A 14731-nucleotide genomic window follows, 5' to 3' on the forward strand; every position below is an offset into this window, starting at 1 on the left:
CATTTTATCAGACCATAATTCCACTGTGGGTGGGTTAGTTTGTCTCCACAGTGTGGGAACGAGCAATTTAGCTGCAGAGACCATTTGTGTCGGCAGGTTGTATGTGGAGGGTGTAAAGCCAGGTTGAGGTAGCCACAGGAGCACTAACTCTGCCGTTAACTTAATCTGCATAGAGCAGGTAGTGTTGATGGCGCTCTCAATCCCCTTCCAAAAACTAAGTATTCTAGGACAATTCCACCATATGTGTAGGTAAGAACCTGACCCCCTCATGGCACCTCCAGCATTTATTAACATTCACTAGCCCTATAGAGGCAAGGAATTCAGGCGTCCGATACCATCTCGTGACGAGTTTGTAAGAATTCTCCTGTATACGCAAATAGTGGGGTTTCTGTTTCGACTTCCCCATTAGGAGACCTCTATACAATTTGGACAGAATCTTTACAGGGGTAGTTGGCAATAGTGTGTAATTTTCTAACCACGTCGGATCAGTCTGAGGTGTCTTGGAGATGGACTTAAACATATCTGTTGTAGCTACATAATCTGCCACTTGCAAAGCATTCGGACGCCTCAACCCCTGTTCCTCAAATATCTGTGCAAGGCTTGGAGGGCCCAAAGGTTCCAAGAGAATCAATATTTTGACGTTATGCAGCCTCCTCCAGAAGTCTGCCGTTCTATCAGACTTTCTACCCAGGAAGGACGGTAGACGGTAGAACACTCAGTGGTGCCAGTGGGGAGAGGAGTTTCCCAGTCATGTTCAGAGCTCCTGCAGTGTGACACACACGAATCGTCCCCTTAGTGATAGGGCTCAGATCCCCTCTTTTCGCTATCAGATCATCTCGCACCCAGAGTAATTGAAACAGGTCTGACCCCATAAGTGTTCTTTCCATGACTACCGACAGTGTATTATTACCCCCATCCGCTAACTGCGTCCATCGTGAGAGATGGTTAGCATAGGAATACAGTTCCAAGTCAGGAAGCGAAATACCACCCTGTTCTCTTTTCTGTGAGAGAAGATTGTATGCTAGTCTGGGGCGTCTAGGATGCCATAAGAAAGACGTGAACAGGGATTTGAAGTTACGAAAGTAGCTTCTTGGGACCCCCAGGGGCAAGGCGGTCAGCAGGTACATGATCTGTGGAAGTATATACGTAGTCAATATATTTTTCCTACCGAACCACGAGAGGAAAGGCAACTTAAGGGCCCCTATCTGTGAGCGGATTTTACTAAGGAGGGGTTTATAATTAATGGAGAACAATTCCCCTAGGTCAGCTGGGATCATTATCCCCAAGAATTTTATGGCTTTGGGAGGCCATTTGAAAGGAGTGCAACTTTGCAGTTGTGAGATAGTCCGCGACGAGACGTTAATGTTAAGCGCTTCTGATTTACTAAGGTTAATTTTGAAATTTTAAATGAAACCAAATTTGTCAAATAGAGCAATTATATGGGGTATTGCAGATAGTGGGTTGGAAATTAGCAAAAGTAGGTCATCAGCAAAAGCCGCAATTTTGTGTTCTACATCTCCTATTTTCAACCCTCTGACTTCATTATTTTGTCTAATAGTCAACAATAGAGGTTCCAATGTCAGTATGAAAAGAGCTGGAGAGAGCGGGCAGCCCTGGCGAGTACCATTTTTTATAGAGAAGGGGTCAGACAACAAACCATTTACTCTGATTCTAGCTGAAGGATGGGCATATAACGAAAAGATAGCTTGAATAAATGATTGCGGAAAGTTAAATTTTCCCAGGACCTCCCTGATATAATCCCAGCTGACCCTGTCAAATGCCTTTTCGGCATCAGTTCCCAAGAGGACAAGAGGAATGCCCCTTCCCTTAGCATATTGTATCCCATTTATCACTCTAGCAATATTATATTTGCCCTCCCTCCTTGGCACAAACCCCACTTGTTCCTCTGCTATCAAGTTTGGCAAAAACTTGCCTATTCTGCTGGCTAGTAGCTTCGCCCACCATTTTACATCGGTATTCAGCAGCGAAATAGGTCTATAACTTGCACACTCTTCCGGGCTCTTCCCTTCTTTGGGTATCAAAGTGATGTAAGCTTCTAATGCCTGTTTCGGAAGGGAAGAACCCGTTAGCAGCGAATTACATACTTCCAGGAAATGAGGGAGGAGGTTTGTACTAAACTTTTTATAATATGTTATGGGTAGGCCGTCCGGCCCAGGACATTTCCCAGAAGGAATAGAAGCCAGACTAGATTTTAATTCGTCCAAAGTGAAGGGAGCCACAAGGGAGGCATTCTCATCATCTGACAATTTGGGGAAGACAAGACTATTCAGAAAATTTTGTATTGCTCCAATCTTATTACCCGACGTTGCAGGAGGAGGATCTCGCAACTCAGAGGAGTCTAAGTTGTAGAGATTAGCGTAGAATTGCCTAAAAGCCTCTGCCACCTGGGGGGTGGTAGTAACCTTCTGACCTGAAGCCGTTCGTATCGAAGACACAAAGGATTTCTCCGTTTGCGATTTAAGCATTTTGGACATCATCTTTGAACCTCTATCTCCATGCATATAAATTTTACATTTAAGTCATTGGAAGGATTTAACCGCCTGTATATTTAGCAGATCTTTCAGTTGTTGCCTAAGAGAGTCTATCTCTGTACGGACCGAGGCCGTGACGACTCGTTTATGGAGTCGTTCTAATGTCGAGATTTGGGCCAGTATAGAATTCATTTTCTTAGTCCTATCCCTCTTTAAGTGTGAACATAGTGCAATAAGTTCCCCCCGAATATATGCCTTATGAGCTTCCCATACCGTGGGCATCGAGACATCAGGTGTTATATTTAAACAGAAATACTCCTCCAGTTTCTTATTTAGAGCTAATCTATTTGCCTCGTCTGAGAGGACAGTGTTGTTAAGCCGTCACGACCATGATCTACAGGGCAGATCCTGTACATGAACCACTGCAGTAACTGGGGCGTGATCCGAGACAGTAATATGTCCAATGGAGGTCGACTGTAAATTCAGAAGGCACGAAGAGGACATGAGAATGTAGTCCAATCTACTATACACTTTATGCCTGTGTGAATAAAAAGTGTAATCACTATCCTGATGGTGGGCCACCCGCCAAGCATCAATCAACTGACAACTATGTAGCATGAAACGAAGTTTATGCATAGCTTGGGGAGATTGTCTACGTGTGGCCGAGGTAGAGTCGAAGTCAGAATCTAACACTAAATTCAAATCCCCTCCAACCACCAGCATCCCTTCTCCAAACCTCTTAAATAAACGTAGAACCTTTAGCAGCCAGGTTATTTGTTTGTCGTTAGGAGCATATAAACTGGCAATGGTCATTTTTGTATTGCATATGGACCCTTTCAGGAAGACATATCTGCCCTGTAGATCAATTTTCAAGGACTCTACCTGAAAAGGTAGGTCTTTATGAATGCCTATGGAGACCCCCCTCGAGGCCGATGTATGAGTACTATGGAACCATTGACTATATGTGGACCTAGGCAAGTTGGGTATATGGTTATGTCTAAAATGTGTCTCCTGAAGCATTAATACTCCTGGCGTATCCTGTCTCAGCATAGAGAAGACCTGAGACCTTTTTTGGGGCGTGCTGAACCCATTTACATTGAGCGTCAAGTAAGTAAGCGGCGTCATATTACCCGTCTGACTTTGTCAGCTAATGACCACGGTGAAGATAGTAGTACCGGACACAAATAAAACATACAATCAACTATATACAGTATGAACTTGAAAGAAGAAAGTGGGACTGCACCATAACCTGTAAAATGTGGTATATAGAATGCGCCTCTTATCCCATAGAGACCGCATAACAAGCCAATACAAAACAGCCCACGAATGACATAGTGGGGGGGGGGGGTGGGAAGAAGGTACCCAGCCTTTTGAGATAGGTATGGAGAACACTGACTTCTATGTGTAAGTGAATACAGATAATAAATGAGAACATAGCAATATAACAATATAGCAGTATATAAATACATCAATATATGGAGGGATGAGAGCATAGAAAAAGGGCCCAGAAGGGACCTACCCCAATATCAAATTGCAACCGATAACAACCTCGGTGTTAAGCACCTAACATCAAAACCTTTCCACAACATTTTCAGTGCCTTAACCACCGCTGAGAATAATAACAATGAGGTAGTCCCATTTCAAGGAGCTCAGGGGTATGGAATTCAATCCCCAGACTGTGGATCTGTTTTCCTCCTACTGCGCGGGGCCTTGAATTTCTGGGGTTTTTGCCACCCATGTGGGTCAGGTACTTTTAGCGATAGAGTGTCCCTCTGTATCGGCATCCAATCTGGTACAGCAATCTTCTCCATGTCCAATTTGGACCAGGCCTTATCGAGATCCTCCGGGGTGCGGATAGTAATTTGCCTGCCCTCTTTTAAAATTGCCAATCCAAATGGGAATAGCCACCGAATGGGAATCTTCTGCAATCTCAAGGCTTCGGTCAGGGGTTTCAACATGCGTCGCTTGGCCAGGGTACTAGCCGCCAGGTCTTGAAAAACCATGATCTTGTGGTCCGCAAATTTCAGGTCCGAAGACCCTCTCGCGGCCGTCAAAATGGCCGCCGTGTCCAGAAAGTTGAGCAGCCCACAAATAACATCTCTAGGCGGTTCATCCTTTGCCGGTTTAGGTCTCAGTGCTCTGTGAGCACGCTCTATTATAACTTGCTCTGCCTTGTCTTGTCCCAATAATAATGTGAATATGTTTCTTACTGTGGGTAAAATATCCTCCGCAGTGATAGACTCCGGAATACCGCGCAGCCTGATATTCTTCCGCCTGCTGCGGTTCTCCTGATCCTCTAACTGCAGATATGACTGGTTCATGTGCGTGAACTGCGAGGCCACTACTGTATGCAAGGCATCTGCCTGCTATATAATGGCCGACTGAGTGTCCTCCAGTATCGCTACCCTCTGTCCCACGTGTTGAATGTCCATCTTGATAGAGGATAATTCTTTCAGGATCGGAGACATTGCACTGGCCAGGGCTTTTTTTTCAAAAAGGCTCTAGTGATAGGGAGAGGGTCTACCCCGCCTGCGGCATCAGATTGCGTACCTGAGCTGTCTTCATCAGAGTCCTCTCCCCTGCTTTCTTCTAGCGGATTCGGCGGTGCCGGCGCCATCTTGGGTTTACCCGCCGGGGAAGCATGCTTCTTTTGTAGAAACCTCTCCATCTCCGCTTGAGACTTCCCGACTTTCGGTGTCCCCCGGGGTTCACACGACTTGTCTCTATTTGTACGGACCATTTTATGCAGTTTAGCAGCCCTCCAGCTGTAGAAGTCAGTGTCTCTATGAGGAGCTCCGGGATCAAGCGACCATCACACAGCACAGCTAGCTCCACCCTAGATTCCTTTATTGATGCACCTTGTACACAGGATCATGTACACTACATTGGAGGATGTACAGGAAAACGAGCCAGTGATTTTATAGTCATGCTGCGTGTTTGGTATCTGGATGGTGTTTGATGATAAGATTTTGGTACAGGTCTTGCATTTTCTACTGTATAAAGGTATCATACCTTCTAAACTTTTGTCTTTTTTGACACAAAGGTATTTAACATTGCATATTGTTTCTGGCTAACACGGTACTACACTATTTTTTACTGTACTTAGTTTTACATGTAAAAAGTATTTTATGCCAATTTGTTAGAACAGGTTTAATATTTGTTAGAACAGGTGTAATATTTGTATAATCTGAAGAAATGCATTAACTGAAGGAGGTTCTGGGTTTCTTTTTTGATAAATCTTGTATATGCATGAAATATATGAAATAGACTTACATTACTGATCCTTGGCTGTTCCTCCACTGATGGTTTTATGTGCTCCCTGATGCTTCTTTATTTATAATCTGGGGTCATGTCTGTCATCCATAACAATGTCAGATCACGCTGCGGTAATGTGACAGACACTGTTGTGGACGATACACTATGACACCAAGTTATATAAAAAGAAGCATTAGGGACCCAGGAAATCATCAGTGGTGGAACAGCCAAAAATCAGTAACGTTAGTGGATAACCGACAAAGTTTCTGATGTTTTCATTTTCTGCTAATACAAGCTTTAAATAAATAAATAAATAAATACATAAAGAAAACCTCTTCAATTAAAGATTAGATCCCGTCCACATAACCCTGTGTGACCTGCCCCTCACCTCTTCCCTTCTGCTGCTACAACAGGATTTGCAATGGGCTGTAAAGTGTACTTCGATTCACTGTGCGCTAATTCCATTAGGAGGAAACAGTTGAGAAGCTGTCACCAAAAATGTATGTACACTACCGTTCAAAAGTTTAGGGTCACTTAGAAATTTCCTTATTTTTGAAAGAAAAGCGCAGTTTTTTTCAATAAAGATGGCATTAAATTAATCAGAAATACACTCTATACATTGTTATTGTGCTAAATGACTATTCTAGCTGCAAACGTCTGGTTTTTAATGCAATATCTACATAGGTGTATAGAGGACCATTTCCAGCAACCATCACTCCAGTGTTCTAATGGTGCATTGTGTTTGCTGACTGTGTTAGAAGGCTAATGGATGATTAGAAAACACTTGAAAACCCTTGTGCAATTATGTTAGCACCACTGTAAACAGTTTTGTTGTTTAGAGGAGCTATAAAACTGACCTTCCTTTGAGCTAGTTGAGAATCTGGAGCATTACATTTGTGGGTTCGATTAAACTCTCAAAATGGCTAGAAAAAGAGAGCTTTCATGTGAAACTCGACAGTCTATTGTTCTTAGAAATTAAGGCTATTCCATGCGAGAAATTGCCAAGAAACTGAAGATTTCCTACAACGGTGTGTACTACTCCCTTCAGAGGACAGCACAAACAGGCTCTAACCAGAGTAGAAAGAGAAGTGGGAGGCCCCGCTGCACAACTGAGCAACAAGACAAGTACATTAGTGTCTCTAGTTTGAGAAATAGACGCCTCACAGGTCCTCAACTGGCAGCTTCATTAAATAGTACCCGCAAAACGCCAGTGTCAACGTCTACAGTGAAGAGGCGACTTCGGGATTCTGGCCTTCAGGGCAGAGTGGCAAAGTAAAAGCCATATCTGAGACTGGCTAATAAAAGGAAAAGATTAATATGGGCAAAAGCACAGAGACATTGGACAGAGGAAGATTGGAAAAAAGTGTTATGGACAGACGAATCGAAGGTTGAGGTGTTTCACACAGAAGAACATTTGTGAGACGCAGAACAACTGAAAAGATGCTGGAAGAGTGTCTGACGCCATCTGTCAAGCATGGTGGATGAAATGTGATGGTCTGGGGTTGCTTTGGTGCTGGTAAAGTGGGAGATTTGTGCAAGTTAAAAGGGATTTTGAATAAGGAAGGCTATCACTCCATTTTGCAACGCCATGCCATACCCTGTGGACACTGCTTGATTGGAGCCAATTTCATCCTACAACTGGACAATGATCCAAAGCACACCTCCAAATTATGCAAGAACTATTTAGGGAAGAAACAGGCAGCTGGTATTCTATCTGTAATGGAGTGGCCAGCGCAGTCACCAGATCTCAACCCCATAGAGCTGTTGTGGGAGCAGCTTGACCGTATGGTACGCAAGAAGTGCCCATCAAGCCAATCCAACTTGTGGGAGGGGCTTCTGAAAGCATGGGGTGAAATTTCTCCCGATTACCTTATCAAATTAACAGCTAGAGTGCCAAAGGTCTGCAATGCTGTAATTGCTGCAAATGGAGCATTCTTTGACGAAAGCAAAGTTTGAAGGAGAAAATTATTATTTCAAATAAAAATCATTATTTCTAACCTTGTCAATGTCTTGACTATATTTTCTAGTCATTTCTCAACTCATTTGATAAATATAAGTGTGAGTTTTCATGGAAAACACAAAATTGTCTGGGTGACCCCAAACTTTTGAACGGTAGTGTATGTAGTGCATGTATGTATGTATGTATGTATGTATGTATGTATGTATGTATGTATGTATGTAGTGTGTGTGCCCATAGTGAATGTGTATAATACGTAAGTGCATTTAGGTAGTGCATTTGTGTATGTGTGCATGCCTGTATTTAGTGATTGAGCATTTGTCAGCTTGTATTATGTAGTGACCATATGTGTCTCTATTGTGTCAATAAAATTTGGGATATTTACTGTTGTATTGTTCAACCCCTTCCCGACATCTGCCGTATATACGGTGCTGTCGGGCAGGGGTACCCGCAACGCGCAGTACCATTACGGAAATGGTGCGGGCTTAGAAGCAGAGTCCGCACCATTACCGCCAGTTGTCAGCTGTATATTACAGCTGACATCCCACTGTAACAGCCAGGACCAGAGCTAGTTTTGAGCCGACCGGCAGCCCAGCGATATAATCGCTGGGTTGCTGATGGTTGTTATGGCAACCAGAGGCCTAACAATGGCTTCCGGCTCTGCCTTGTACGGAAGCCTATGAGGACCCGCCTACATTTTCACGGCCTACTTCCAATCATTTCTGCAAAAGCCTGTGGGGTCAAAATGCTCTCAATACCCCTAGATAATTTCCTCACGGTGTGTAGTCTCCAAAATGGAGTCACTTGTGGGGGCTTCCACTGTTTTGTCCCCTCAGGGGCTTTGCAAATTCGACATGGCCTCTGCAAACCATTCCTGCTAAATTTGAGCTATACTGGTCCCTGTAAAAATAGCCTTTGAAATTTTCTTGAAAATATGAGAAATTGCTGCTAAAGTTCCAAGTCTTGTAACGTCCTGGAAAAGTTAAAGGATTTTCAAAAAACTATGGCAACATAAAGTAGACATATGGGGGGGGGGTGTTAATTAGCAATTATTTTGTGTGGTATAGCAAGGAAATACATTAAAATTTAGAAAAATGCAAATTTTTGCAATTTTTCGCTACATTTTGGTGTTTTTCACAATTAAATACTGAATGTATCGAGCAAATTTTGCCAGTAGCATGAAGTCCAATGTGTCACGAGAAAACGATCTCAGAACCACTTGGATAGGTAAAAGCATTCTGAAGTTATTTCCACATAAAGTGAAACCTGTAAGATTTAAAAAATGAAGCTCTGTCAGGAAGGTCAAAAGTGGCCATAGCGCGAAGGGGTTAAAGTGGTTGCCAGATGCTAGAAAATGTTCTTAATTGTTTAGCAAATGTAAAATTCAGACACTTAATGTACATTCATTTTCAAAACTGCACAGTTGTCTAGATTTCTATGCCCTGTCGTGGTCCAGGAAGTGGAGCTCCTCACCTTCTCTGTGATGTGCCGACACAGTAGCTCCCTCTACTTCTCTGTGTGTCCGTGACGTGACCAAGGATCTGTCTGCCTATCTCAGTTTGTTAGATAAGCTAGACCATTTTTCTGTCACGGCTGGAAGACAGTAGCCCCCTGTAATAAAGACTGCTCACATTGACAGAGGATAGCTCCTTGCAAGGGAGGCATAACAGGTAATAAAAAGAGCAGGAGGAGGAGGGACACTTTCAGAATCAACAGGGGGTTATTGTCTTCCTGCTATCACAAAGAAGGGAGGGACTGGCTTCCTGGCTCAGTTCATTAGGTAAGCCAAGCTCATCATGTAACGGATGCACAGAGAGGGAGGGGCTACCTGCATCCTGAGGCTGTGTCGACATGTCACAGCTAAGTGGAGAAACTCCACTTTCAGCATTACGACAGGGCATGGAAATCTGGACATCTGTGCAGTATTGAAAAGGAAAGCATATTAGTACGTTTCTTCATTTTGCAATTGCTAAACAAGTAGGTCGATTTTCTTGCATCGGTCAACCCCGTTAAGCACTTTTTATCATTATTCTAGCACTGTATCACTGACATACGTGCATGATCCCAACATAAAAACATCGCTCTTTTAGCGACGACTGAATTTGAAGACCAGTCACCTCTACCACCTTTATACAGCAGGTGGAGGTAAACGGGTTAAGGATGGGTATCTACTCATTGGCCAGTGCTGCGTACTTGTCCCCAGGCTAAAATTTGCCAGCCAGCCCCTGTTCATCTCTATTTACTCATTATATTAATTTTATACTTACAGCTCTCTAGTTGAAGTTTGCATGTCTGCCTATCCATGGGATATTTTGTAAGGTCCATATTGCAAGCCACAGTTGTTGTAATTCTAAATGGAAAAACAGATTAATATTCAGTATGATACAGTACAAGCTTATCAATACCATGCAATTTACAGATGTATCAAGTGTTAAAATGAAACAGTAAGGTGTTGTGGCAGGTTAGAGGAACACATTGCAGACTACTGGCATTTTTTAAAAACAATATTTGACATGAAATATACCTATTTCATCACATAATGGCACATAAAGAAATCTTACACCTCCCTGCCCTGGTACTTCTCAATCTTCTACTTCGTGCCAGCTTCTGTCACCAGTTCCCCCATATATCTTTGAAGGGAATTTTTCCCTCATACTGTAGATAGCACATACAGTGACCGTGCTGTGCCCAGGTGAAGCTGCTACAGTATGTTCAAAGTTTAGAAATGTAATAATTTTTTTAAATTATTAAACAAACTAGATGAAGCTTAGAATTTCATTCGATTTTGTTTGCTCAAACCCTTAATGAAAGGGTTGATAAGGGCTCTAGTAGGGGAGTTTTTATTCCAATAAACCCACACACGCTATTACTCGAGTACCCACCATCAAGGGGTACTGGCAAGAACTGGGTGACATCAGAAACGGCCCATCTAGGGAAGCCGCAGGCTGGTATTTTTAGGGCATTAATATCCTTGGACCTTCTGATCCTTATTATATCGGACCGCAGTTGTCATTTTACCTCGACTGGTTATAAAAACGGGTGGGACTCTATACCAATTTTTTTAAATACATTTTCTTTGCAAGTTGTAGTTTGTTTGTTTTTTAACTCGTTTTATTGAACAGTTAATGAAATACATCAATAAAGAAACAATGGCATCACTTCATGTGTACATATACAGAATGAGATGAGGGAAAATAATAGGAGACTTGAAGGAAATAACCGGAAACAATACACAAGTCTCACATCTATACATAAAATGCACAACATAAACCAGGGTGATGTATGTAACATGTTATATACTGTATATTTTGTTGATGAACTAAAAAACAGAACATAATTGAACTTAATATTGCACATGTGAGTTCTGCACACAACAATATGTAATTTGTATTTTGGTTTTCAGATAAATCAATGTACATAGGGTAAATGACCTATAGACTATCCTAATAATAGTTAGGTACAGCGATGAGACCATCTATGTAGCCCGTTGTTGGTCTCTCCAAGGACCTCAAAGATTGGAGGAGAGTCCCGCTCTCTGCGATCTTGGGAAAGAGAGAGCCAATGGGGATGCGTTCCATATCCCCCACACCTTCGGGAAATTTTGGGGACAGCCTCTGTGATCATATGCCATTTTCTCATGGGGAATCATCATGTTGATCGGCCTCTTCCATTGTCAAAAATTTGGAGGTTTATCTCCCATCCACCTGAGTGTAATGGCCTTTTGAGCAAAAGAAAAATATTCTCTAAGAAAAATCCGAGTGCGATGCGGCCACGACGACTCATCTAAGAGACCAAAAAGGCACACTTCTGGGGTGTGTGGCACTGGAATCCCAACGAGAGACGTCAACTGCGATGTGATCTCTATCCAAAAGGATTTACTATATGAGCATTCCCATGCCATATGCTAGAAGTCAGCCTTCAGTTTAGAACATCTATGACATCTGGTGTGTGGGATTCTCCCCTTTTTGTGAAGACGTGTGTTGGTGATAAGTAGCATTAATGAACAAAATAAAGCCGGGTCATGTGGTTGTTAACTGCAGGAGAGACATATAGTGGGGATGCCAGTGCTTCCTCCCAATATTCCGAAGATAAACCAGGAACAAGTGATTTCCACTTAGTCTTGGATGCTAATTCAGTGGATTCCAATTTAGTTCCTAAGAGATATGTGTATAAGGCTAATATAATTCCTCTGGGTCCCTGAGATATAAAAATACCGGCTCAGGATAGTGTGTCTCTGATGTATGTGGTACTTAATATAATTCTTGTATTTGTGTAAAGGATCGAAAAGTATCATTGCTGTACAAATCTCCCAAAGTCATGATACCGTGTTAGGTTCAAAACACATCTTCTTCTACAAGTTAAAGATGTGAAAACATGGGGTTTCCACTGAGAGACATCGTAGGATGAAGGCCACGATAATGAGATATCTCTGTAGCAGGTCTACTAACCTGAATGGCCAACCTGTAAAGCAACAGCAGACGGCAAATAAATAGGTTTGGCCTCTCTAAGACTGGCCATAATGTGTCTACTTCCAAATAATGTGATAAGTAGTATTCAACACAAACTGGAGTCATAGTTTGGGTCCATACATGAAGAAAGCGGAGCTGACCTGCTAAAAAATAGAAGTCTGGCAGGGACATGCCCCCTGTGTTTTCGTTCTTTGCAGAATATTCACGCTTAAATTATGTCTGGAGTTTCCCCATATAAAGGAAGTTAATAAGGATTGTAATTTGGAGAAAATTTATTTGGGAATGGGACTTTACATTTGCATTCTACATAAACTAGTAGAGGGTAAATGTTTTTCGCATGAGATTTATTAAACTCATGTTTAGTAATATAAATGCCTAAGTATTTAAAATCCTCAACTACAAATTACAGTATTCGGAAGGCCAGTCTGAATCCCATAGTGGCATCGGAGCTGATTTGCCCCAGTTTATGCAGAGTCCCAAGAATGGAGCAAATTCCTCTAAAAGATGAAAAGCCCTGTGTAAGGAAATATCTGGGTCTGCCATGAATAAAATGATTGTCCGCATATAGGTCAGCACGATTCTCTGTCTCCTACAAGGAAATACCACAGAATATACCGATGTAGCCATCTTTATCTTGACTTTTAACGCATTAAAAACACAGTGGCAAGATCCTTTATATTGACTTTTTCAATTACTTTTAATGGCGTTTGTTGTGTGATATCACACTGCAGCAAGTTATCAGAGTCAAGATAAAGATGGCTACATCCATAATATCATGCCTCAGTCGGAGTGCGAGAGGTTCAATCGCCAATGTAAACAGCAATGGCGATAGGGGACAGTCCTGATGGATGCCCCTTCCCAAATAAAAAAAAACAGAGTACTGACCGTTGATAATCAGGTTGGCCCTAGGTTTCTTATAGAGAATAGATATCCATTTAATAAATTGAAGACCAAAACCAATTTTTTTTAAACACTGTAAACAAATATGGCCATTCCATGGAGTCAAAAGCCTTGGCTGCGTCTAGTGAAGCTAAGGTCCACCTTTTATTATTGGCCCTACCTATCTGTGAACTAATCTGCACTCTGCGGATATTATCTGTGGTGCTCTTACCTGGCATAAAGCTGGATTGATCTAAGTGGATAATGCAAAGAATAAACAGAGTTAAGGTTTTTAGCTGATATTTTGGTAAGTATTTTGTAATCCACATTTAGTAGTGAGATGGGTCTGTATGAACCACACTCTAGGTTTTTTTTTTTAACAATCATTAAGAGCACCACAATAGTAGCCTCGAACAAAGAGTCTGGGAGCATTGCTAAGTCATGAGCTTCCTTGAACATACTGAGAGGTGGCCCAAGCTTTTCAGAATATCTAGAATAGACCTCTAGAGGTAGACCATTGGGGTCCAGAGATTTACCCTTAGCCATGTCTGAGATAGCTTGTTCAATCTCTGTTAACGTGATGTCTAGGTTCAAGATCTGACTGTCTACCTCCGATGGTTGGGGAAAGGTGAGCTCATCTAAGTATGTTTCAAGTTCAGACTGAGAGTTAGTATAGTGGACCGAGTAGAGTTGATTATGGAATACTCAATCTATTTAGGATTAGATTATTAGATTGATTTGGATATACCAATCATTGTTAACCCCTTCAAGACACAGCCTGTTTTGGCCTTCAGGACACAGCCAATTTTTTCAAATGTGACATGTTTCACTTTATGTGGTAATAACTTCGGAATGCTTTTACATATCCAAGCAATTCTGAGATTATTTTCTCGTGACACATTGGACTTTATGTTACTGGCAAAATTTGCTCGATACATTAAGTATTTAATTGTGAAAACCACCAAAATTTAGCGAAAAATTGCAAAAATTAGCATTTTTCTAAATTTATATGTATCTGCTTGTAAGACAGATAGTAATACCACACAAAATTGTTGCTAATTAACATCACCCATATGTCTACTTTAGATTGGCATCGTTTTTTGAACATCCTTTTATTTTTCTATGACATCACAAGGCTTAGAACTTTAAAAGCAATTTCTCACATTTTCAAGAAAATTTCAAAAGGCTATTTTTACAGGGGGCAGTTCAGTTGTGAAGTGGATTTTAGGGCGTTATATATTAGAAAACCTCAATAAGTCACCCCATTTTAAAAACTTCACCCCTCAAAGTATTCAAAACAGCATTTAGAAAGTTTCTTAACCCTTTAGATGTTTCACAGGAATTAAGGCAAAGTAGATGTGAAATTTTCAAATTTCTTTTTTTTTTTTGCAGAAATTCATTTTTCATCTATTTTTTTTGTAACACAGAAAGTTTTACCAGAGAAATGCAAATCAATATCTATTGCCCAGATTCTGCACTTTTTAGAAATACCCCACATGTGGCCGTAGTGCACTTATTGACTGAAGCACCGGCCTCAGAAGCAAAGGAGCACCTAGAGGATTTTGGGGCCTCCTTTTTTATTAGAAAATATTTTAGGCTCCATATCGGGTCTGAAAGGCTCTTGCGGCACCAAAACAGTGGAAATCCCCCAAAAGTGACCCCATTTTGGAAACTATACC

At 41.6% G+C, this 14731-nt stretch overlaps 1 protein-coding gene and 1 long non-coding RNA gene across 6 annotated transcripts in view; one reads left to right on the forward strand and one right to left on the reverse strand.

Annotated features, from left to right (window-relative positions):
• LOC142748949 (gamma-aminobutyric acid receptor subunit pi-like) overlaps positions 1 to 14731 on the reverse strand; it is a 628889-nt gene that overhangs the window by 262664 nt on the left and 351494 nt on the right. For all 4 annotated transcript variants that reach the window (XM_075856382.1, XM_075856380.1, XM_075856381.1 and 1 more), the window contains one exon: positions 9972 to 10054. In XM_075856382.1, coding sequence (XP_075712497.1) covers positions 9972 to 10054 — 83 coding nt within the window. The remainder of the gene's footprint in view (positions 1 to 9971; positions 10055 to 14731) is intronic.
• Positions 1 to 14731, forward strand: part of LOC142748951 (uncharacterized) — a 106172-nt gene that overhangs the window by 3925 nt on the left and 87516 nt on the right. The gene's annotated exons all lie outside the window — the stretch shown is intronic.

The sequence above is a fragment of the Rhinoderma darwinii genome, chromosome 3 (assembly GCF_050947455.1).
Source record: "Rhinoderma darwinii isolate aRhiDar2 chromosome 3, aRhiDar2.hap1, whole genome shotgun sequence".
NCBI classification, from domain to species: Eukaryota; Metazoa; Chordata; class Amphibia; order Anura; family Rhinodermatidae; genus Rhinoderma; species Rhinoderma darwinii.